The sequence below is a fragment of the Benincasa hispida genome, chromosome 12, assembly GCF_027475165.1.
Source record: "Benincasa hispida cultivar pf3 chromosome 12, pf3_genome.v1.1, whole genome shotgun sequence".
NCBI lineage: Eukaryota > Viridiplantae > Streptophyta > Magnoliopsida > Cucurbitales > Cucurbitaceae > Benincasa > Benincasa hispida.
The window spans coordinates 81666834-81694184 of record NC_143489.1 but is presented as its reverse complement, the minus strand read 5'-3'; the positions used below and the strand labels follow the sequence as shown (position 1 = coordinate 81694184).

At 33.9% G+C, this 27351-nt stretch overlaps 1 protein-coding gene across 1 annotated transcript; it reads left to right on the top strand.

Moving 5' to 3' along the window:
• Window positions 1-61: 61 nt before the first annotated feature.
• EMB2813 (DNA primase, large subunit family) lies at window positions 62-9140 on the top strand. Its single transcript, XM_039050686.2, has 19 exons — window positions 62-237; window positions 610-671; window positions 783-886; window positions 983-1064; window positions 1170-1229; window positions 1399-1456; window positions 2444-2463; window positions 3452-3535; window positions 3694-3758; window positions 4016-4064; window positions 4153-4200; window positions 4280-4369; window positions 4528-4587; window positions 5221-5280; window positions 5810-5884; window positions 6516-6601; window positions 7842-7935; window positions 8014-8121; window positions 8760-9140. The coding sequence occupies exons 1-19, from the start codon at window positions 102-104 to the stop codon at window positions 8775-8777; spliced, it is 1359 nt and encodes a 452-aa protein (XP_038906614.2). The 5' UTR covers window positions 62-101; the 3' UTR covers window positions 8778-9140.
• The last annotated feature ends 18211 nt before the right edge of the window (window positions 9141-27351 follow it).

Below are 27351 nucleotides of genomic sequence, written 5' to 3'. Positions count from 1 at the left end.
CCGGTTCAGGCGGAACCCACGATTATTGGTTTAGTTTTCTATGGCGCGTTTTAGACTCCATCAATTCACAGCTTCAGTGGCAAAAATCAGTAGAGACTGCCATGGAACCCCATCGTTCTCAGAGAAAATCTTCCATCACAACCACTTCCACTACCACTCTTCCCATCTACCGCTCTGCTCCTCCTCTTGAAGTCAGGCTTGAAGATTTCGAGCTTTATGCCATAGATCGTCTTCGAGGTTCCACATTTCTCTCTGCCTCGCTTTTCTTTTTCTAATCTTATGCTCATCATCTTCTTAAATTTCGATTGCTGTTTATTGGGTTGGTGGAAATTTATGATTTTGAGCGATTTCGATGGAGTAAGATTTGCCTGATTATAGCATTGCTAAACGAAGCAATATAATTTTGGGGGTGGGGAAATGATGGGAGTTTGAATTGTTTTTGTTAGTTAGAGATTTGAATTGAGGGAGGTTGGTGGCTTTATATTTGGACGAATTGGTGGATATTCATGAGTTGATGTTATATGCCATAAGTGGTGTTATCTTCATCAAATGCTTTTCTAGAAGAATTCTGAACCGTAGTCTTTACCCGCCATCGTTGTCTGAGTGCAGTTCTTAAAGGGATTTCTGATGGGTTATCCAGAGGAAAGAAATCTGAAGAAATGGAGAAACTGGTGATGTTTGATTTTTATTTTATTTTTATCACTTTTTAAACACTAGTATTTTTCCAACTCTTGTTTGTTTGTTTGTTTGTTTCTTTATATTGTTATTTTTACACTGTACAGGTTAGAGAATTGTTGAAAACCCATATGAAACATCCACAGGCATCTGAGGTTGTGAACAAGGATATTATATCTCACTTTGTTCTGCGCCTTGTATACTGCAGAACGTAAGCTTACCCCCTTCTTCTTCTTCTTCTTCTTCTCTCTTTCTTTTGTTTTTTTTGGCTTAGCTTTTGTTTATCATTATTTTGGCTTGGTTTCAGGGAGGACTTGAGAAAATGGTTTCTTTCTATGGAAACTATGCTATTCCGACATCGTTTTCTTTCTGAAAGTCCTGAATCTCAGGTAGTTATTTTATCCATTCTTTAGTGCTCTCTTCATGCTCGTTCAATTGTCCAATTTAGCGATGGGCTATGGCTCAGTGTACATTTTTTTTTTCTTCATTTGCAGAAGCAGGTCTTTGCGGAGCTTGGTCTCTCATACAAAGCAATCAGTTATGCAGAATTTGAGGTAGTTTAGATATTTAAATTTCGTTGGCGATAATATCAAATATTTTATAGTCCCAAGCTATCACATTGATCAAAATGATACAACCTTCTTAGCTTGTGAAATGCGGTAGGCCTCTCCTTCTTGTTCATGAGTCTTCTTTCAAATAACTTCGACATTTTCCTTCTTTTAGGCTGTAAAGGACAAATTGGTTCAAGTTGCTCGGTTGATTGATCAGCCTGTACCAAGTGGTAAGAATCACAGGTTTCACTTTTAATCTTCAGTCCCGTTCAATTCATCTTGTGAGATAATTTTTGAGGGTATATTGAAAAACCTCTATGTATTAGCTTAAGATTTTGGGTTTAGTGGTTATGTACCTTAACCTAATAGATAAACATAACATATGTAGTTTTTAAAATAAGATTGCAAACCTCTATGTATTAGCTTAAGATTTTGGGTTTAGTGGTTATGTACCTTAACCTAATAGATAAACATAACATATGTAGTTTTAGTTTTTAAAATAAGATTGCAAACCACTCTACTTTTAGATAGATAAGAAATTTTGATGTTCTCTTGTAATATGTAATATGTAGGAGTTAATTTGTAGTTTCTTTAGGTATTGTTTGATTAGTTTAAGTCTCAGATTTTCTTGGTTTTGTCCTCATTGTGCTGCATTGAAAGCAATAATTGATTATGGATAAATGGGAATGTTTTTTTTTTTAATCTTTCTTTTATAATTTGTGTTCTTTTGTAATCTTTTGTACTTTTTTGAGTTTGGTATCGTTTTATTATATGAATGAAAAATTTTGTTTTCTGTTTAATAATAATAATAAAAAAAAGAATTGACTGGGTAAATCAGCCAGTTGGATATTGTCCCACTCGATTCCCATCTTCCAATTCTGTCATTTTCATTTTTCACCCACATGTTTCTACTTCTTCCCTGTCTCCTGTGTCAAATGCTGTAGATTTAGTCGCATCTGTCAACTATATATGTACTTTTTATATCACTTTAGTAGCAAAACTTTTAATTATCTTACTAACTTAAATCATCGCTAAACTCAAAAGTTCAAGTTAATCATCAAGTTCTTTTTCTTTTTGGGTGGGCATCCTTGTATCTTTACAGTGTGTTTGCTATCATGGTTTTGTGGACTGTAAAGTGTGTAAGTTTATTTTCATGAGGATGCTTCCTTGTATTGTTGTCCTTACTTATGCTTATGTCCTATTTTCTGTTTTTGCAGGTGATGCTATATACTATAAGGTTTGTCTTCTGTTTAGTTAGGGATTTCTCCTAATATACATCGCGGCTGCTATCTCAATGTGATATTAAAATTATTTTATTTTAGTTCAGGAAGTGGACTGTAGGAATCGGTAATTCAGTTGATGTCCATATGAATTGTAGAGATGAAACTGTCCATCTTTAGATAATATTAAGATCCACTGTTTTCTCTGGGTCGAAAATTGATATCCGACACTAAATTTTGACCATTGTATCTATTGTAACTCAAGGAAAAAGAAAAGTTTTGTAGATAGATGGATTGTTTTCTTTAGTTCTGTGACTTCTGTCATCTGTTTGGAAAAAGGAAAAAGGCCCTGATGGATGGATTATTTTACCACTGATGACTACTTGAAAACGTTGGTGTCATTTGGATAGGATAACATACACATGCTATGACATGCATGCATTCATACATGGATGAATGGTGGATCCAATTTGGTAACACGACCCTTTTCCTAAGAAAAAGAAGTAATGGGACCCTTTTCTTGATCTATGAACTATGTAGATGGTTGCTCGCTTTGATTTTGTAGATCTGTATGGACTGTTAAATGTCCTATGGAAGTTTGAAGTCTTTGGATAGTCTATTTTTTTTGTTGAGAGGGAATGAGTGCACACTGCACACAATAAAGTTCCATGGAGCCTACAGAAGAATCTTCTTTGTTGTAGATGAGCCTGTTACGGAACTATGGGATCTTAATTCCTTCTGTTGCCTTTTATTGGAGTGCTGTCTCTAAATTTTTCTTAAATTGTTCTGTTTGCAATATTGCACCTGAATTTCTTGTATCCCATGTCTGGGTAAGTTGGATGTCTTTTGTTCCTGCTGATGTGGATGCTTGGTTTTTTGAACTTCCAAGTGATCGTGATTGAGTATTTTGTGTCCCTACAAAAAGAAGAAAAAAGAAATGAAAAGAAAATCCAGCTTGTTGAATGTTCTTCTTTTCTAATCTTTTTCCTACCTAATCTTATGAAGGTTCCATGGGAAGAAGTTTCAGGACTTGTGGCTGGCCGAAGAGTATTTCTCCATAAAGGATATGCATATATTGCTATTTATCAGGTTAATATTATGCTTACAAATACGTGTAGATATTTATTTTCATTTCATCAATGAACTTTTTTTCTTAAAAATAAATGCATATATATCCATATTCAATTTTCTATGCACTTACTTGGTCTTAAAATAGTTATTTCTAATTTCCTCCATATAATTCTTAGGTGGTTTCCCTTGTTGCAACACAATTCCGCAGCTACCTATCAAAGGCCCTAAGTCTGACAAACAGGTTGTTAAAGAGAGCTTGAATTGGATCACGTTAAATTAAAATTTCCATCAATTGCCAGCTCATAAATAATTGCAGCATTTATGAATGGAACACTTTTTCTTATTACAGAAAGATAAGAAAATAGGGATGGACGACGTAGGATAATTTCATTTTCTCAAAATTTTTATTTATATTATGAAACTTCGAAAGATCCAAGCAAGTACATGATGAAAATTTTATTTTTTAAATGTCTAAAAGCTAATAAATTTTGTTGCCAGGAAGTGGACATCTACGATAAGAGAACAAGAGAAAGATCGGTTGACCCCAGTGAGTATTATTCATAGTGAACCATGTGAAGTGTATTGTAAAGAACTATTTTATTTGTGGTGCTTGACGTATTTTAAATGCTGTATAGATAGTAGAAGCCCTTTGCACGAGCTACCTGGGTCCTGACTACTCACAGGTAGTTTATTTAATTAAAGTGGCTACTTTATCACATGATGTAATCTGATCTGGTTCTTTGTCGCTTAATATCTCTCCAGCCAAGAGAGTATGCTGATATATCAATAAAAGACCTTGACCAAATAGCTAAAAGTTCATTTCCTCTTTGCATGCGGCACCTATTTGAAAAGGTTAGAAGACTGGCCCTAAAACTTGGCCTAGTTAATCTGGAGTTACTCTCTCTCTCTCTCTCTCTCTCTCTCTTCCTTCCTGCTATTTCTTCTTGTTTTTGGTACATAATATTGAATATATTGATCAATTTTTATTTCTTTATTTTACTCACGCCCAGCTGAAAGAAGATCATCATTTGAAGCATGGAGGGAGGATGCAATTAGGTCTCTTTCTTAAGGTTGTACAATGTAGTTATTTACATTTTGAAGTACTTTTCACTTTTTCTTCTGTTTGGTATTATAATCACTAAAGGTTCGAGTGAATTGAATAATTATCTTTCATTCACTAAATATATATAAATAGACAAATGCTGAATTGTCTCGTCTTTCTAAATGAAGAGCTGAATTGCTCTTATAAATATGAAATTGTGCACATGTTCCTCTATCCCCTTTTATTGATCGGTTAAGATTTTCTTAATGAATGAATAATGATGATATCAGCTACTTTTGTTATCATTTGATACAAAACTAGCGTTCCTTTCTAGGAAAAGATATCAAAGCAGGAATATCACTTTTTGTACCTAAACTAAAAGCTACCGAGATTACAGAAAAGCTGTATTTCTAGGATCAAAACCATAGGAACACCCCAAAAAAAAAGTTATCGACTGGTTTGAAGGTTTAAGCAGTAAATGCTGTTTAATTTAGATGATCAATGATATTTGTATCGTGAGGAGAATCAACCATTATGAATAAATAATATGTAGTTGATTGAAGTATGGTTGGTATTGTTGATAGAAGTATTTATGTGCAACGCTCCTCTTATTATTGGTATGAAGCCTTTCAATCTTCACTCTTCAACTCTTCACATGCAGGGTGTTGGCTTGAAGCTTGATGATGCCCTGGCTTTCTGGAGAGCTGAGTTCTCCCAGAGAGTAAGCATAACATTACTCTTTTAAGTGTTCTGCAATGGAATAAACATCCGTAAATACGGCAGTACAGGAGCATGATGGTTTTTCTTTTTCTCCTTTACTTGTTCAAAGATGAATATTAAATATTTTCTTTGTTTTTTTCCTTGATAAGCTATATATTGGAACATGATGACCAGTCATGATTGTTTATTTATTTATTTTTATCAATTGTGTTTCTTTTCGTTAAAGTTATAATTATGTTGCACTTCAATTATATAAGAAGTAAATTTATATCCTAATTTTCTTTCATAAATATCTATTGATACAAGATTTCAAAGTTTCTTCATAGGAGTTTACATGAATACTCTCAACTAAAATTAATTATAATTGGACTATGATTACAAAATAAGTTAGATTAAGAGCACTGGGAGGTGCAATAGGACTTAGTCAGCTTTTCTTGTCACTTAATATTATACTTTATTTCTTCTTAGCCCTGTCCTCACTGATCATATTCACACTCATTCGTAGCTATTGCTTTATCCTTATATTGTAGGTTGGTGCCGAGAGGTTTGACAAAGAATATGCATACGGTATCAGGCATAATTATGGAAAAGAAGGCAAGAGAGTGGTAAGAGACAACCTTTGAAAAGTCTTTAAGAGGCAGACTTGTTTTTGAAACAGGAAAATATTAAGATGCAGAATTAGTAGGGTCTACATATATAAATTTTTGTTTTAGAAAACTTCAAATATTTTTGTATCTTTTTTGACATTTTTAATGACCTGTTTCTCTAGGACATTATTCAATTATTTCCTCTTGTTATGTTTGATTTGGTCTCTCTTGATTTATATAATTTTGGGTTCTCTCTTGATTTGTATCTATAATTCATCCATCTTTCTCTTCTACTTTATTTGACTTCCATTTCTTATCTATGCCTCACATCAGATCTATTATGTTGTTTGCATGACCTAAGCTTGTCAAAATATTTACTAGTAATGCAGTATGATAATAACAGATGTCAGATTTAAGTTTTTAATATAATCTCTTCCATTAATGTTCCCCTATTTTGCCTTTTTGTGGATTAAAAATTCTGACAGAAAGTTGTCCACATACATAACTATGTACTTCAGTACTGTGATTTATTTATATCATCGTCCGATTATGTTATTTTTGCTTTTGTATGTTGGAAGAGCCATTGAGGAACCTCCTGCGTACAGGCAATTTCTATATAGAATTATGATCTATTTCCTATCTTTACTAGGATTATTCGCCTTATTCCTGTCAAAAAATAATCTCATCATCACCTAGTGTTGGAGATCATCATGGATGTCCCTATAGACATTTCAGGTACGCTTCTTGAAACAATTTGCTGATATCTTGAATTTTAGGCTGAAGAGATTTAACCAATATATTTGTATATATGTTGCACAGAAAGGAACCCGTGTTTTGTATTCACAAGTTGTTTTTATGATAAATTAATAGACCTTTAATTTGAAATAGTAGAAGATCACGAATAGAGGTTTAGAGCAACAACAAGGCCTGTCAGGAAACTAAGTTAATTAGGCATGCTAAAGGTAGTTTGGGATTTTGGTGCATGATTCTATTAGTAAGGATTATACTAGAAGCAGTGTTTTAAAAGCCCTCCTGGGCATGCACTTAGACGCTAGGCGTAGGTCTTGCACCTCACCTTGAAAAGGTGAGGCTCACAATATAAGGCGTGCATCTTTTGTGAAGTCCCAAGGCTTGAGCCTTGAGCCTTGGGGCTTTTTTCATTATTTTTCAAAATTGAGCCTTGGGGCTTTTTGTATTATTTTTCAAAATTAGTAGCAATTAGGATTTTTTCTTCTTTATTAACTAAAAAAATCAATTTTACTAACGCTAAATGCATTTTTTTTCACTTAAACCACTTTTTCTTTATTATGTAGTACTTTTATATATCACCTCACAAAAAAATGTCCACGCTTTTTTTGCACATTGTGCTTAATCCCAAGAATACTATTGCACTTTATTGTGCCTTAAGTTTTAAAAAACACAAGTCAGAGGCACATGCAGAGAAGGAAGAAAAAAATATCGAGTAGGTAGGAAGAGAGGGTTAATTTTCATGCTAATTATGTAGGAGTTTTGTAGGCTTGAACATTCCTAATTAGTTCTTTTCAACTTGTAGCCCACCTTGAGCTAGTTTTTATCTCAAGGAAGCACTAAGAAAAGGTAGCAAGGTTTCAGGTCTAACATCTTGATAATAAGTAAAACCAGATATCCAGTGATATGGCAGGATAGAAAGTATAGAATTTAAGTTATAGAATTTAAGTTGGTAATTAAGTCGCTCCAAATGAATGTGCATTAATTAACTGTGGCTGTGTTGAAAAAGCTAGCTATCTTTTAGTGAGGGATGGTGTCAATACAAACGATTCAATGATGCAAGAGCAAGTAAATCTTCATGTATCTACTGTCTGGATGATGTTTTTGCCATTTTCTGCTTCACTTTGTTTCATTATTCTTGATTATCAGTTTCTTAATTACAACGTAGAAGTTACACTACTTTCAGATTTGTTTTTCTCATTGTTTGACATATCAATTTCTTTAACAGTGAAGATAACTTAAAAGCAGCTCTTGGTAAAATGGGAGTAAATAACCGGACAATGGACGAGATAATGGACAAAGTGCAAAATAGACACTACCAGGTTCTCAATTTACTGCCTTTTAATTTTTATGTTATGTCAGTTGGGAATAATGTTAATAGTTGTCTCATGTATCTTTAGTTGGCATGTACCTTGACATTTGAATCGATCTATGGCTCGTCGTGTGATGCTGGGATTAATCATCCAAACCAGTACTTCATTGATAGTCAAAAGGTCCTGCAATCTAAGGTAGAACATTGTCCTCTACAAGTGCTTTAGTTTTCCTATTGTGGATAATATTCTGTGACCGTGCCTTGATGAGTTCTTCACATCTTAGCCTTGTTTAGTTGGTAGTATTATTGGTGCACATACCAAAGCCTACCTACTGCAAATTCAACTACGCATGCTCCATTGTCGTGCTGCTCATGTAACTTCATCATGTTGTAATTTTGATGTTTTCTTCTTCTATTGACAGTGAATTTTGTTACCATATGCATCATATTGTCCTTGTGAGTTTGACTTTTGTATGCAACTTAGGCTGACCGCATGATCCATTCTGAACTCAGTGGCTGCTGCCCTACTATGAGTTACTTATTTAGTTATTCAGGGAGATAACGTAGGTAAATTGAGGGTCATCAATATGTTCTCGAGTTGGCCACTTTGTCAAGAAATACCATTCTGTGAGATGTTCTCCCATCAAAGAATAAGTTCACTGCTTTTATTCTTACACAAATTAAAACCCAACAGCTAAAGTGTGTAACCAAGTTATATTATTTAGCTACCATGAACCAAAGTTAGGGCCTTATATCTTGTTTTAGGCAAAGTTGTCAACAAAGCATACAATTCAAAATTGAAACTTAAATAATACCTGCACTTGTTATCTGCAGAACAATTCAACAGCCTAGTAAAACACGTTCAAGCACCTCAATTGGGAACCTACTTGGGATTCTCCAGGTTTGTCCTTTTTGATACCTACTCATATTGTTTGGTATCAAATCACATTTCATGCAGCCTTTTTGTTCCACTGGGAAATTCTCTTACAAGGTGAATGGGTCAAACCAGGTGTTTTTCCCATCAAGATCTTTAACCTTAAAAATAGAATTGTAAATTTATACATGTAAAGTTCTCAACTGGATCCTAGATGTTCTTTTTCCTTCAAGGTGGTAGCTTGATGGATGTGGTTTTTGTTGCTCCAGATAGTTGTATTGTGGAAATCTTCAATATTTTATTTCATCATGCTCTTGTAATATTTGGAGCCTTCTACTCTAGTTCTTTGGTCCTTGTTTCATTTCTCTAGCAGTTTGTATCCTTCAACATTTTGTTTTGGTAAGGATTGCATAGACCCTTTCTAATTGTATGTGTCCATCTATATATATGACTTTAGCATATGTGAGGAGGATGAGGATTCAAACTTTTAACCTTTAGATGAAGCATACGATTTATTTGTTATTTTTTAAGCTGTGTTCAAGTTAACAAAATAGTAATATTTATGATTGCTAGTTATCACGGATTTTAGATCCATATGATAATAATTATTATTTTACCAATATGAACAAAATAGCAATGTTATAGCATGTTACTTGTTTGTGCTCGTATTTGTGTGAGTTAAGTATGGTGTTGTGATGTGTGTTGTTATGAGATGCATCTTGATGATCTATGATGTATCTTATGGGAATTTTCTCTCTTTCTTGGCTCCAACTTTGTGGTACCTGTTTACGTTTGAGTTGCTTTTGTTGTCTAAAAAGAGAACTATTTATTAATATGATGTTTGTCTTTTAAAATATAAGTACAAACTTTTACACCGTTCTAATTTACTTTGAAATTTATAATTCTCTTATTGCAATTTATTCCTAATTGTCTTTCAATATCTGTAACTAATATACTTTAGTTATGTAAACAATATTTAATTATAATTTCAACTCGATTATTAATAACAAAATTAAAATAGTACTAATTATATAGGGGCAATACAAAAATCTCCAATTTAAGAAACTTTTAACATTTAATATAATACAAATACTTAAAACCAAGATAATATTGGATAAAAGGAAATAACACCAAGATTATAATGAAAACGAACTAGAGTTGTACTTTTTCACATGAGATTAGGATGAGATGGGTTGAACTCGATTCATTAAGTCCATGGTCTTTTTAGCTTGTTGCCAACTTTACCCAAAGCCCTAGTTGTGTAATGTCTTTATGCTGATTGAAACCTTAGTTTAGTTCACCTTTGACCCGAGTTGCCTCGACTTTAATCTATTTTTACCTGAGTCCAAATTCACTCCTAACAAAACTAGTTAGGAAATTATTACAGATGCCAAACTGTGCATTATTGAAATGTACTTTTTTTAAGGTGAGATATTTAAAGCCTCCTACTCTATTATCAAAATGTATTATCCTGAAATAAATTGATAAAGTAAGTTCTTAAACTTGTAGTTTTAAAGTTTCGACTGTCGAGTAACTTAGAAGAACTATGTTTTTAGGAGTTTCATCTAAAACTTTGTGAATCTGAACGAACATAATTTAATCAGTTTTTGGTAATTAATAATGGTTCAATTAAAATTTTAAAACTAGCACATAAACATTATTTCCCCCAACCCTTGAATAATGGTAAAAGAATGGTTGAACATAAATTATCTAAGTGATAAGTCATAAAAAATAAAGGTACATTTTGTTGATATAGATAGTAGTTATCAATTCTTTTAAGTATTTTTATTTTTAAAATCTTACTCATTCAGATGTGATTTTGGTTTATTCATGTATACCACTCATCAAATGTGATCTTCACTTATTCATGTGCTCATCTTAAACTAGAACGTTTTGTTCGAAACTCATTTCTATCTATAATTTGTTATGATTTTAAATTATTGTGTGAAGTCCAACACTTCATTTAGTGAGATCTTTTAAAATTAAATTTAGTATTCAAGCTAAACCTTGGAGAGCAATTATTGTAGTATGGACAATTTATTGTACTTCCCTTATTGTTGAATCACATTAATGTTTCAATAGATGGTAGGTGTTTTTTATCCGTACCATATTATAAACCGTCACAAGTTGGTGACGTCATAATTAATGTTTATTTTGTTTGTTATTGTTGCAATCACTTATAAAATTGTTGGAGGGTGTGTGAATAATCTCACCCATAGATTAAAATATTGATGTTGGTATCGATATTAAGATTTCTAGGACGATCATTCAAACCGTGTAAATTGAATAGATTAGGAAATTGAATCAAAACTGAATTAATGTGATTTGGTTCAATTTAATATAATTTTCAAATCGATTTTAGCGGTCCGGTACGATTTCAAAATTGAAAATCGAAATGAAATCAAACAGAACCGAACTTCTTTACTTTACACTTGTCACTGCCCACACTCCCTTTCCCCTTTTCTTCAAATCCCAATCATCTCTCACTCCCTCCGCCCAACCAAGGAATGTCAGCCGTCAGATTGGAGATCGTCGGAGTCCTCCCCTCCTCCGTCAGTTTGTCTCCATCCAGCCAAGGAACACTTAGCGTTTTCATATGAGTTTCGATCGTCTCTCACTCTTTTGTTGAGTATTGACGGTATAAAAAGACTTACTGAGCTCAAATTTCTCAAATTTCAGCCAGGAATAGAAGACTAATTTCTCAAATTTCAGTTTGCTAAGCTTGATATCAATGAGCTTGACCGCAAAAATATGAAAAAAAAACATTCATTTTTATAATCCATTGTGTCTTCTTTGAAATAATTTTGCTTCACTCACCTTCATTCTTTTTCATCTTTCTACTTTTACTTTAAGAAAGGAAGAGAGAGGCGTCTTCCCTCTGCTTTTACTTTAGAAAAGAAAGAGAGAGACTTCAATTTGTTGCATGTTTTAGAGAAAACCCAAATTTGGTAAAACTCTTTTAATGTGATTATAATGATGATTGATGTGCTATTTTTAGTATGGCAATCATAGTGTGGGCATTTTAATTTTCATATTTAGAAAATATGAAAAAAAATACAAATAAAGCAGAATCGTGAAACCAAATCCACCGCACCGAAATTATGCGATTCGATTTGGTTCTATTTGAAAAGAACAAGTGGTTAGGTTCAATTTTATATAATAAATTTTTTAAAATTTGTTCAAACCGAACCGAATTAAACCGTGAATATCTTTAGAGATTTCAATATTACGGACACATATCGATAATATCGATATCGACAAATATTCATGTTAGTCACAAATAAAATTTATTCAAACTAAGTCACAAGTATTGTTATTAGTATTTATATTCATATTTCACTAAATAGATAATATTTTTTCTTTATGTTTAACAAGTATTTATAAAAGACGTTAGAGATATTAATAGATATTTAATATCCATATCGAACTCTTCGATTTATGGATATACTAATAAATATATTGACATGTCAACGAATATTTTCATCTTTGATCTTGCATTAGTTAAAAATAGCGAAGGTCATAAAAAAAATCAGGCAATAGATAAGAGTTGTTCAAAAATATGAATGTAACACCTTCACTCGTATGAAGCCCATGAAATTTGTTAATTGAAAGCTTAAAGTTATTCATTTAGGCCCTGTTTGGTAATCATTTGATTTTTTATTTTTGTTTTTAAAAATTATTTCATCCACATTTTTTTTACAATAATTTGCATCTTTTTTAAATACATAACCAAATTCCAAAAACAAAAACAATTTTTTGAAAGTTACTTTTTTTAGTTCTTAAAATTCTGGCTTGACTTTTCAAACCATTGGTGAAAAATAGATAACAAAGGGAGAAATTTGGAGGTGAAAATAGTGTCAATAGGCTTAATTTTTAAAAATAAAAATAAAAAATAAAATGATTACCAAATGAGACCTTCATTTTCTTTTGAGAATGTAATCATGCATTATTTTGTAGGGAGGACTAACTTCTTCACTAATGGAAGTCCAAGGCTTTTTTTTTTCTTATTTCTGGGTGGAATTTAACAGTAAATTTTGTGTGAGGTTGTTTAAATTGAAAATAAATAATATTATACTAGTGTAGAAATATCGAGAGATTAGTTGTTCTATTAAAAATGTATAGTATTGTGAATATTATAATAATAAATAGATGCCCATTGCTTAGTATCCCAAAGCCATGTGTCACCCTTCATATTGTCCATGTACCTTGTAATTATTCATGCTTGGTGTTTATGTAAATCCACATCCAACTTGCCACTTTACATTTGATGGATCATAAAATCACACATGTATTAGTGAGAACACTTCAAAATTTCACTAATTTACATATTATCCAATTTTATAATTATAGTTATTTTATGTTTTTAGTTATTTTATTTTATACTAGTTTTATATATTTAATATTATTATATAAATATATTATTATATTATATTTTCTCCATATTTGTGTTCCCATTATGCTCCAATTTCACAACACATTATCAATACGAGCTCCTATCGTTTTTTCCCTCTTTACTATAATTAATAAATTTAATATTATTTTACATATTCAATATTTATTAAATTTTTAACATAAGTACAATATTTTATGATAATGCTGCCATGATAAATCTCACAAAATTAGAATTTGTCGCCTTTGATATTAATGACAATAATTATTGGGATTAGTGTCCTAATACTCCCGGTAGTCTAGTAGTTTGTAACATATTGTTATTAATAAAATAAATGTTATTTTATAAGCATTTACTCAAATCCAATAAACTAAGATCCGTGATTATTTCATGTAACTTAAGCATGTATGTGGAGATATACAAGTGGATCATACTTAAGTAATAACCTAAATGGTCTGTAGTAGATGGATAAAGGAGGGATACCTTATCTTGATGACACTACGGATACGATCCGCTTTGTAGATGTTACAAGTGTTGTAAAGTGCTACAAATGGTCTGGTCCTGACCATTCATGTGGAGACATGCAAGCAGAGGTATCTTATACAAAAAGTTTGTATAAGACCGGACTACGAAATGATTAGTCTCTTTATATAACAACGTTGATAATTGAGACTTACATTTCACTAAAATGATAATAGGTGACATGACCTTAATCCTGAATGAGTTGGAAAATCCTGTCTATAAGGGCGGTCCTTTGATTTGTATGGGTGAGAGTGGCTAGATTGCCAACTCAACAAGTTTACCATTTGGAGATTCGTCTGATTAGGGAGCTGGGAACTTAGTTACACAAGACGAAATTCACTCATTCCTTGAAGCAGGGGTAAGTAGATAAATTGCTCCCTTAAAGGCTTATTTCGAGTCTTGAACATAGTGACCACACCCTCTCTTGGCCCGAGAGGACTTAGTCATAATAGGACTATGACTTATTATTCATTAGAGGAATCAGTGGTACTTAAGGAGTTAGATGTAACTACACGGGGCAAAACGGTGAATTGGCTCAGTTGTACTTATGAGCGATTTGTGAAGGGTCATCGCACTATTGATTGGTCATATGGATACAGAAATATATTTGTAGTGCGAAGAGTGCAGCTGTCGGTCTTTAGTGGGGTGACCAACAGTTAATGGATGGTGGATCTCGTGATTAAAGAGTTTAATTAGTTATTCACGTACCGTTGGAGCTTCAAGCTACAGGTCTATGAGGTCCCCTTGATAACTTAATGGGTTCAAGTTGAGAATCAGATTTTGGGTTAATTTGAAATGTTCAAATTAACAAGAGAAAACTCAATTATATGTGATATAATTGATATGATGTAGTTGATACATTATCATTGGAGGAATCAATATAAATATGATTTATACTATATACCATAAAATAGAAAAAGAACTATGGTTTATATGTTTCATATGAAGAAATATTAAAACTATGAGTTATAAATATAATATGATAAGTTGGTTATTATGTTTATTTATAACATATTAATTATATGACAATTAATTATTCTTTTTCTCTAATAGCCGAATTGAGTGGGAGGTTATTGAAGTTTTATGGTAACTGTGAGATAAAAGGAAAATTGTTTTCCAAGTCAAGATGATGATTCATTATTGCATCGTTTCACAAAATGAAACTATCGTGTAAAAGTGTTTTACAAAACGATAGTGTCTCACAACCTATACAATCAGGAGTTACGAGTTTACCATACGATAGTTACTCGGATCGAGTAGTAAAGTCTATACGATAGACTTCGTCTTTCTAAACGATCGAGTATCTAGTTAATGCGATAGGCTTCATCTCCCACTTACTTGATCTTCCACCTCCTGCTTTCCTCAATTCAAAATCATACAGAGCCCACAACTTCTGGATTCTCACACCGAGAATACCAAGGTAACACTTATGGTGGTGTTCCTGTTCAGTTCGAGGATTGAGTTGGACTCATTAGTGATCAAGGATTCACCAGTTCGTGTTGTTAGCTTTTCTGTTTGTTGAGATCGTGTTCTGATCGAGTTGCTGAACGATCGAGAGATACTTAAAGAAAGGTTCTTCAAAGGTTTGCATACTCTATCCCTTGTTTGTTTTTTTAAGAAGCATGCTTGTAATTTACTATTTATGCATAATCGTTTTTGTTTAGATTGTAATTATTTGTGTTCATTCTCAATTGGTATCAATTGTACTTACAAGCATGCTTCTTAAAAGAAATACCAGGAGAATTAGGACACCAATCCCATCAATCTCCCATTTGTCCTAATGACTCAGAAGACTAATGTACAATACAGAAACAATACAATATACAATAAACTAGGGCATACTTTATACTCTAGTATCATCTCCCACTTGCTCTAGACAAGGTGCCGCATGTTCTGTAGACTTAGACTCTCCAGATGACCCTTGAACACTTGAGCTGTGAGAGCCTTTGTAAACGAATTGGCAACATTGTGCTCCGACGTGGTCTTTGTGACTATCACATCACCGCGATGCACAATCTCCCTGATCAAATGATACTTCCGTTCTATGTGCTTGCCTCTTTGGTGACTCTGAGGTTCCTTAGAATGTGCCACAACCCCGCTATTATCACAATAGAGAGTGATCGACAAAGACATATTTGGAACAACTTCCAAATTGGTAAGGAACTTCCTAAGCCAAACAGCCTCTTTAGTAGCTTCACAAGCGGTTATGTATTCGGCTTCTATATTGGAGTCCGCGATGTATCCTTGCTTGATGCTTCGCCAAACTACAACCCTTCCATTCAAAGTGAATAGTGACCTTGATGTCGATTTTCGAGAATCTCTATCAATCTGAAAGTCAGAGTTTGTGTATCTTGTAAGAATCAAATTCTTATCTCCATACATGAGCATATAGTCCATCGTTTTTCTAAGATACTTGAGGATCGTTTTGACCGCCGTCCAGTGATCGAATCCTGGATTGGATTGATATCGACTGACAATCCCTACTGCATAGCAAATGTCAAGTCTAGTATATAAAATTGCATACATAAGACTACCAATAACTGATGCATAGGGAATCCATCTCATTTCCTCAACCTGTTGAGGTGGTTTAGGACACTGTTCCTTAGACAAAACAATTTCATGTTTGAAAGGTAATAAACCTTTCTTGGAATTCTGTATCGAGTATTTGATCAACATCTTGTCAATGTACGATGCCTGAGACAAGGCAAACCTTTTGTTCTTACGATTTCGAATGATTTGGATCCCTGGAACAAACTGTGCCTTTCCTAAATCTTTCATTTGGATTTGGGCGGCTAGCCATTTCTTAATGTTAATCACAAAACCTACATCATTCCCAATGAGTAGGATATCATCCATATACAGCACAAGGAAAGCTACTGAGCTGTTGATGATTTTCTTGTAAACATAAGGCTCATCAACATTCTGATCAAAGCCAAATGATTTGATCGCACTATTAAATTGAATGTTCCAATATCTAGATGCTTGTTTCAGTCCATAAATGGACCTATTAAGGTTGCAAACCTTTTGCTCTTGATCTGGAACAATGAACCCTTTTGGTTGAACCATGTAGATGGTCTTTTCAAGATTACCATTCAAAAATGTAGTATTGACGTCTGTTTTTCGTATCTCATAATCATAAAATGTGGCTATGGACAAGAGAATTTTGATAGAATTCAACATGACAACATGTGAGAAAGTTTCCTCATAGTCTACTTCCTCGACTTGGGTATAACCCTTCGCCACAAGTCTAGCCTTAAAAGTTTGCACCTTTCCATCTACACCTCTTTTTCTCTTATAGATCCACTTACACCCTATAGGTTTTACCCCATTAGGCTGATCCACAAGTTCTTAGACAGAATTGAAGTACATAGACTCCATTTTCTGATTCATGGCTTTAATCCACTCATCTTTGTCAACATCCTCCATTGCTTGCTTATAAGACAATGGATCCTCAACTCCATCATCAGATATGATGTTTTGGACTTCAGTCAAACCCATGTAGTGATCTGATGGGTTCCCAACTCTTTCATTAAGTCGATCTAGTGGGTTCCCAACCCTCCCACTACGTCGAGGCAATCTCAACTCTTGAGATGGTTGACTAGATGAATCGACATAAAAAACTCTTATTGATCTATCAGTCTGTTAAACAACTCTTGTTGAACTCTCAGTATTCTCATTAGAAATCTCATATTAGAAATCTCATTTAAAACAAGCTTACTTTGTGGCTTATGATCCCATATGTGGTCTTGTTCCAAGAAGATATCATTTATCGATACAAACACCTTGTTCTCACTTAGATCATAGAAGTATCTACCCCTCGTTTCTTTGGGGTAGCCTACAAATAGGTAACCTTTTGAACGAGGTTCCAACTTTTTAGGGTTAGCCACAAGTACGTGGGCCAGACATTTCCAAATCCTAAAGTGGCGTAAACTATCTTTATGACCTCTTCTTAACTCAAAAAGTGTTTCAGAAACATTTTTTGAAGGAATATTGTTCAAAATATAAACTGCAGTCTCCACTACAAATCCCCAAAACGAGTCTGGAAGTTGAGCATAACTCATCATAGACCGAACTATGTCCAACAGGGTTCTGTTTCTCCTTTCTGATACACCATTCTGTGGTGGTGTACTTAGGGCTGAGAATTGGGACGTGATTCCATATGCTATCATATAGTTTTGGAATTCTAAGTTTGTATACTCTCCATCACGATTAGATCGTAGCGTTTTTATCTTCTTACCTAACAAATTTTCAACTTCAGCCTTATACTCCTTGAACTTTTCAAAAGCGTCAAACTTATGTTGTATTAGGTATAGATACTCATATCTTGAATAATTATCTATGAAAGAGATGAAATATTCATAACCACCTCGAGTTCTAACACTCATCGAATCACAGAGGTTTGAATGTATAAGCTCCAAGGTTTTCTTGACTCTATAACCTTTTCCAGTAAAAGGTCGTTTAGTCATCTTGCCTTCAAGGCATGATTCACATATCAGCAAAGATTTTTCTTCTAAACCATTTAGAAGTCCACATTTCACCAACTTCTTAATCCTATTGAGATTGATGTGACCTAACCTTAGATGCCAAAGATGAGCGTTTTCCTTAGAAAACACCCTTGGTCTTTTTATAGTTGTTGCTATTTTGACAGTATTAAGCAAGGCTTTTATGAGTAACGACCTTAGTACATACAAGTTATTTTCCATTAAATCAAAACCAAACTCCATACCATTCTTAAAAATAAACACTTTATTCTTAGGAAAGGAGATGGAATAACCTTGTTCAATCAGACAAGAAACTGAAATTAAGTTTCCTTGATATGAGGAACTACATAAACATTATCCAGTAACAAATAACGTTTCTTGTCCAAAAATAACTTTAGCTTGCCTATAGCAACAGCTGAAACAACCTCACCAGTATCGACTTGAAGATTTAACTCTCTAGCTTCCAACGTTTTTCAAGAACTAAATCCTTGATAGGAAGAACTTACGTGGTTAGTAGCACCTGAATCAAGTATCCAGGTAGAATCATCATTCTCTACCAAACACGTTTCCAAGATAAATAAATCACATTTATCGTCTTTAGACTTCTTCCTCTTTTGGAGATTAGTGGGATCAGCATCAGAACCTATATAAGCTCCAAGTTCCATTTCAGAGAACAATTCTCCTCGATGAACTTCATCAGAGTCAGCAACAATTGCTTTCTCTTTTAGTCCCTTGACATTCAAGAAAGACTGGAGATTATTTTTGGAACTGTTATTACTGGTTTCTTTGTTATCAATCCCATTTTGCTCAAAAAGTGAGAACTGGCATTCAAACAATTCTTGTTATGAGTTCATGATCTCACATGTAATGATCATGTTCTCAACTCTTTTGGCCAATGCATCAGGTATGCTAGCCAAAATGTGAAGTCGGGCCAACGAATTAGCCTTCATTCACACCTTATATGCATTACAAACATTTCATGGTGCATCAGGGGTGAAGACTTGAGGACACTCCTCAACCATGACAAACTTGAGATCGTTTACCACGAAATACGTTTTAATAGACTCTTTCCAGTGTATGTAATCGGTCAAATTAGAAAAGGAAACTAACGAAAATTGTACAGTGACATGTTGCTGGAAAAACAAACACATTGATCTACGTTAGATTTTAGCAAATACTCTTTGAAACAAATCCAATATGGTTTAGCAAAATCTAAATGAACCTCGTGTGACATCTAGTTTTACAATGATGCTTCAATGGTTTAGGACAAAAGCCATCAAAGGGTAGTTAATTTATCCCTCCTCTGAATTGAGATACTCTTAACCAATCATTACATCAAAACGACTCTTGTTCCTATAACGATTAACCATCATTGATTTGATAAAAAAATCATTAACTTGCTCGACAATTTTTCGTAAGTGTGACCCTTTATTTTAGATCCTAGAGTTTCGCCCCAAGCAGTCAATCTGAAGGGAAAAAATCCAATTAGGGAAAAAACTAAAGCGAGCTATCCATTTATGGAGTTCACTTTGATATTGACCAACACAAACCATCCGAAGGGGGACACTCCTAGGCGCCATGAGGCCGTGCAAGAAGATCTCACTGTGCAAACAATTGAAGGAGACTGCATAACATGTTAACACACATCCTTCACCCACTTACTATAAATACTCTCTCTGTTCACCTTGATATTGACCCATGCAAACACCATCCGAAGGGGGATGCTCCCAGGGCACCAGAGGCCAAGAATGAATCTCACGGTGTGAATATTCAGGGAGAAATGTAAGTGGAATTGACATATCATTTATATCTTTTCCTCCCAGTGAGTATTTTAAAACCTAAGGTTTAGTTTACTTTGAAAAAATACGGCTAATTATTTTAACTAAGTGACTGTTTAGGTGTGCCCAAAAGTAACTCTTACTTTGGAAAGTTAAACAACTTTTGATCATAATCTATTAAATACTTTAACCAACTCTTTGATCAACTGTTGCATGCTTGCAGCAAATCTATCTAATTCACCTTTCCAGGTAGGTTTCCAGGTAGGGGTGTGCTGTTTCCGTTAGCTTTATTCTTCAGGATTTGAGGCTAATTATCCCAGTTCATTAACTTTTTTCTAATGTACATGAGATGTATGTTTGTTTATATGCCATAATATATGACATATAGATTTAAAATCCACCTTATCAATAATTATTTGTCATCGGTACTTGATGCCAGAATCCACTTGGATGCTATGAATCTTGGGGAGACTATTAAAGAAGAAAATACGACATCCAGTCAGGACAAAGTAAAAACTATGATTTTCCTTCGCCATCATATCCATGAGGGATTGAAAATGGGGTATTTTACAATAAAAGATCCCCGTGTCTTGTGAAAAAATTTGAAAGAGAGATATGATCATCAAAAAAAGTTATTCTTCCTAAAGCTTGTTATGAGTGGATGCACTTGAGGCTACAAGATTTCAAATTAGTAAGTGATTACAACTCTGCATTATTTAAAATCAATTCAAAATTGTTGTTATGTGGAGAAAAAAATTATTGATTCTGATATATTAGAAAAGACATTTTATACATTTCATGTCTCGAATATGCTCCTGCAACAACAATATTGAGAGAGAGGTTTTAAATAGTCTTCTGAGTTAATTTCATGTCTTCTCGTGGCTGAATAAAATAACGAGTTATTGATAAAAATATCATGAATCTCGACCAACCAGAATGACACCATTCCCTGAAGTGAATGCTGTGAATTTTAATAATAATCATGGTCGAGGTTGTGACCGTGGCAGAGGAAGAAATAATTATTATTTTCATGGTGGTTGTTTTAATCATTCAAATTTCAAAAGAACCACACAAAATGATGATCACAAAGGAAAAACTCCACAAGATAAGAGCTCAAAAAGTGTTGAAAATAAATGCTTCTAATGCGGAATGACTGGGCATTGGTCACATACTTGCCGTACGTTAAAACACTTAGTTGACCTCTATCAAACCTCCCTGAAGGAAAAGAGAAGAATGTGGAAGCAAATTTTGCATACCAGGATAGTGATATATTTGATCCATCTCATATGACAAATTTGGATGTGGCAGACTTCTTTGAATCTCCTGAAGAGAAGATTGATACAGTTGATGGAACATCAAGTGTTTCTTTTGATTTGAGAATATCTGGACTTAATGTTATTATTTTCTCTTACCTATCTTCAAATTTTTTTTGGGTAACTTTTGTATATTTTAAATGTTGTTTTTCTTATTGTAGTTATTTTCTTTTAATGAAGAAACATGGATCATTTTCATATGTTAGGTGATTAAAAAATGAGCAAAGAAGATCTATGTCTGACAGTCAGTTCAACTACACACACAATATTTATAAATAAAAAACAATTTTCCAAATTGACAATGCTGAAAAGAAGTAAATACAATATCAGGTTCTGTAAACTCGATCGAAGGTTTTGGAAAAGCAAATATTATTTTTCGTAGAGGAACAAAATTTACAATTGACAATGCATTGTTCTCTAATCAATCAAAGAGAAATCTTCTAAGTTTTAAAGATATACGTTGCAAAATGGTTATCATATTAAGACTGATAGTAAGAACAGTGTGGAATATCCATATATCATATCCACCGTCTCAAATGAAAATGGTATATTAGAAGAATTGCCTGCTTTATCTTTTGAATTGTATTATGCTCATATACGAGTAATTGAAACATATGCAACAATGAACTTGAAGTTCATGAATCCAGACATAGTTACAATTTGGCATGACCGATTGGGTCATCCATCTATAATGATGAGGAGAATTATTGAGAATTCAAATGGACACCCATTGAAGAACCTGAAGATTCTTCAATCTAATGAATTATCATGTGATGCTTGCTCTCAAGGAAAATTGATATTTAGACCATCACCAACTAAAGTGGGGACTGAATCACCTGTATTTTTAGAACGAATTCATGGTGATATATGTGGACCCATTAACCCACTAAGTGGACCATTTAGATATTTTATGATATTAATAGATGCGCTTAGCAGATGGTCACAAGTGTGCTTATTATCAAGTTGAAATCTTACATTTGCAAGATTACTTGCTCAAATAATTAAGTTAAGAGCACAATTTCCTGATTATACAATTAAGACCATTTGTCTTGATAATGCTGGTGAATTTACATCCCAAGCCTTTGATAATTATTGTATGTCATTTAGGATAAGTGTTGAACATCCTGTAGGTCATATTCATACATAAAATGGTTTAGCAGAATCATTTATAAAATGTTTGCAATTAATTGCAAGATCATTACTTATGGGAGCTAAGTTTTCTTTATCTGTATGGGGACATGCTATTTTTCATGCAACGTCACTTGTACGCATTAGGCCAGTAGCTTATTATAAGTACTCGCCATTACAATTAGCTTATGGCCATGAGCCAAATATTTCCCATCTGAGAATTTTTGGGTGTGCAGTATATGTTCCAATTGCTCCACCATAAAACACTAAGATGGATCCTCAAAGAAGTTAGGAATATATGCTGGATATGATTCTCCATCAATTATTAAATATCTTGAACCCCTGAGGATGATGTATTTACTGCACGATTTGCTGATTGTCATTTTAATGAGACAAACTTTTCAACATTAGGGAGAGGAATTATGAAGTTGGAAAAAGAAATTACATGGAATGCATCGTTATTGTCTCATTTAGATCCTCATACAGATCAATATGAACTTGAAGTCTAGAAAATAATTCATTTGTAAAATATAGCAAATCAATTACCAGATGCATTTATAGATGCAAAAAAGTAACTAAGTCACATATACCAACTGCAAATGTTCCATAAAAAATTGATATCCCAACACAAGTTGTCACTAATGAGTCTGGAACACGTTAGAAGCGTGGTAGACCAGTGGGTTCCAAAGATAAAAATTCTCAAAAAGGAAAAATAATTAATAGTGAAAAAGACTTGGTTGAGGATGTAAATATCCATGAAGAAATCCTCGACATGACTAGCGAGGAAGGTGAAATACCTAAAAATAATAATGAGATTTCAATAAACTAAGTCATGTCAGGAAAAAGATGAAATCGTACTAATGTAATTATTGACAACATTTTTGCATATAATATTGCTCTTGATATTATATTTGAAAATGAGGATCCTGACCCAAAATTTGTTGAAGAATGTCGACGTAGAGAATATTGGCTTTAGTGGAAAGAAACAATTGAGGCAGAATTAAACTCACTTTCAAAAAGTCAGGTTTTTGGACCAGTAGTCCGCATACCAAAAGGTGTTAAACCTGTGGGATACAAATAGATATTTATGAGGAAAAGAAATGAAAATAATGAGGTCACAAGATATAAAGCAAGACTAGTTGCACAAGGTTTTTCACAAAGACCTGGTATTGATTATAAGAAAACATATTCTCTAGTGGTGGATGCAATTACACTAAGATATTTAATTGGCTTGACTATGTATAAAAGTCTGGATATGCATCTTATGGATGTATCGCAACATATTTATATAGGATCTCTTGATAATGATATTTATATGAGAATCTCAGAAGGATTTAAGGTACCTGAAACATATACATCAAATTCTCGGGAATGATATTCAATAAAATTATAGAGATCACTATATGGATTGAAACAATCAGAACGGATGTGGCACAATCGCCTGAGTGGATATTTATTGAAAGAAGGATATCAAAATAATCCAATATGTCTGTATGTTTTTATAAGGAAATCACAATCAAAATTTGCTATTATAACTGTATATGTTGATGATTTGAATATAATTGGTACTCTTGAAGAGCTTTCAAAGGCAATAGAATATCTTAAGAAAGAATTTGAGATGAAAGATCTCGGAAAAACAAGATTTTGTCTTGGTTTGCAAATTGAACATTTAGCATATGAAATATTTATTCATCAATCAACTTATACAGGAAAATTTTTTAAAAGATTTTATATAGACAAAGCACATCCATTAAATATTCCAATGAAAGTCCATTTATCAGATATAAAGAAAGATATATTTCGATCTCGAGAAGATAATGAAGAACTTCTTAGTCCTGAAGTACCATATCTTAGTGCAATTGATGTACTTATATATCTTGCTAATAATACAAGATTAGATATTTAATTTTCAGTAAATTTATTAGCTAGATATAGTTCTTCTCTTACAAAAAGATAAACCATAACTCTTTTTCTATTCCATGGTCCTTTATGTAAATCTCATTTACATTAACACTCCACTTGATGTATCTCATACACCACATCGATCAATATCAAATATAATCGAAATACCTCTTATCAATTTGAACATTTCAAACCAACACCAAGAACTGATTCTTAACTTGAATCCATTGAGCTACCAAGGGGACCTTATGGACTTGTAGCTCGAAGCTCCAACGGTACGTGAATAACTAACTAAACTCTTTAATCACGAGATCCACCATCCTTAACTGCCAAACACTCCATTAAAGACCGACAACTCAACTCTCCTTACTACAGATATATTATGTGTCCATCTTAACCAATCGTCAGTGCAACAACCCTTCACAGATCGCTCGTAAGTATAGCTCAGCCAATAACCGTTATGCCTCTATAGTTATATCTAACTCCTTAAATACTATTGATTCCTCTAATGAACATAAGTCATAGTCCTAGTATGACCAAGCCCTCTCTTCCAAAGAGAAGCTGTGGCCATTATGTTCAAGCCCCGGAATCAGCTCTTAAGAAAGCAATCTATCTACTTCTGCTTCGGGGAAGGAGTGAATTCCATCTTGTGTAATTGAGTTCCCAGCTCCCAGATCAGACAAGTCCCTAAAAAGGTAGGCATGTTGAGTTGGCAATCTGGCTACTCTCACCCATACTAATCAAAGGACCACTCTCAAAGGCAGGAGTTCCCATAACACTCAGAATTGAGGTCATGTCACCAATGGTCATTTAAGTGAGATGTAAGTCTCCAGATCAATGGTGCTATATATAGAGACGAATCATCTCGTGGTCCAGTCTTATATAAACTCTTTGTATAGGACACCCCTGCTTGCATGTCTTCACATGAATGGTCAGGATCTATCATATGTAGTAGTTTACAACACTTGCAAACCTCTACAAAATGGGCCGTATCCGTAGTGTCACCAGTATCAGGTATCCCACCTTAATCCTTATACTACAGACGTATTTAGGTTATCATTTAAGGCATGATCCACTTTTATATCTTATATACACGCTTAAGTTTACATACGATAACCATGGAGCTTTGTTTATTGGATATGAGTAAATGCCAAAATGAAATAACTTTTATTTTATTCATAACAATGTGTATATTACAAATAACGAGACTCCGGGAGAATTAGAACACCAATCCCAACACCCCCCGCCACGCCTCGACCCCATTTCCAACCCTAGGGTGATGCATGTAAACATTCTCTTTTAGTGTACAATTCAAGAAGACATTATTGAAATCAATCTACCGTAGGACCCACCTATTTGTAACAGTAAGGAATAACACAATATGAATAGTTGCCGGTTTCACAACTGGATTTAACATTTCAAAAAAGTCCACACCAGGGCTTTGATGAAACTCTTTGGCAACTGAACTGACCCATCAAAATTTTGTTTCAATCGGAAAACCCATTTGCATCCTACCACACTAAGTTGAGGAGAAGGAGGAAGAAGTGACTAGGTTTGGGTTTGACAAAGTTCCCCAATTTCATCATCCATGGCATCACACCATAGGGGAAAGTTTAATGCCTTGCTAACCTTTGTGGGTTCATGAAGAGACAAATCGGATGTGCTAGATGACGTCCAACCTTTTGGATAGAAGATGCCTGCTTTGCCTAAGGTTATCATCGAATGACTATTAACGGTTGTTGGTGGAGGAAATTATGGGACAAAAACTGTAGGAACAGAAGGCACAGAACTAGAGCTTGAAAGAGGTGAAGAAGGTTTCAAAGGAAGGTGTATCGAGGAAGAAGGTGTAGAGCGCAGATCATGTATTGTAGGGCTAGGGTTGAGAGTAAAGTCAACAGGCTGAATGGGTGATGAGATGTGGTTGACTGAACTAGGCTCAATTGGGCTAGAATAATCAGACAAATCATTGAGTGAAGCAGACACTGGGCTAACAAAAGCTAGGCCATGATTAAAAGAAGGTAAAGTAGCCAAATCAGGTGATGAAGAGAGTCTGGGTCCAAACCATGTAAGAGTCGAGGAACCCACCTCTTGGGTCAAAGAGGGAGACAAATGGGCCGAATGTGTTTTAAAGCCTTCTTTGAAGGGGAATAACATTTCAAGATATATAACATGCCTGGAAATAACTATATTTCCGGATTCCATGAGACAATGGCTCCCTTTATGAATAAGAGACAACCCAAGAAAAATACAACATTTATCGTGAGGCCCAAATTTGTGAAGTTGATAAGGCCTACAGTTTTGATAGTAGGCACATCCAAACACTCAGAGAGCTGACACATCGATCTTCTTGTCAAGAAGAACTTCCATTGGCGACTGATTCTGGAGAATAACAGAAGGCAAACCATTAATAAGTAAAACAACTTGTTGAAAAGCATACCACTAATAACCAAGAGGCATGGATGCTTGAGTGAGTAGGGTAAGACCACATTCAACTATATGTTTGTGTTTTCTCTCTACACGCTCGTTCTGAGCTGAGGTATAGGGACATGACATTTGATATTGAATACCAAGCATATTACATATATGAATAATTGGTTTATATTCTCTTCATCCATCCATTTGAATAATGCGAATTGTCTTTTGAAATTGTGTATTGACCATGGCTTGAAACTGAGAGAAAGCATGAACCTATGGGGGTTGGTGCCCTAAATCTTGTAGGGTCATATAGTTTGTAATTGCAATATACAAACATTTTATTTATGTAATAAAATATGTGATGTTTTATTTCAAAATTAGTTCCATTAACCACAAACCAATAAACTAACATCCAAGGTTATATTGTAGTTTAAACACGTACGTAGAGACATACGAGTGGATCATGTTTAAGTGATAACCTAAATGGTCTGTAGTAGATGGATTAGACTGGATACCTTATCTTGGTGACACTACAAGTATGGCCCACTTTGTAGATGTTACAATTGTTGTAGAGTACTATAAATGATCTGATCCTGATCATTCATGTGGAGACATGTGCGGGG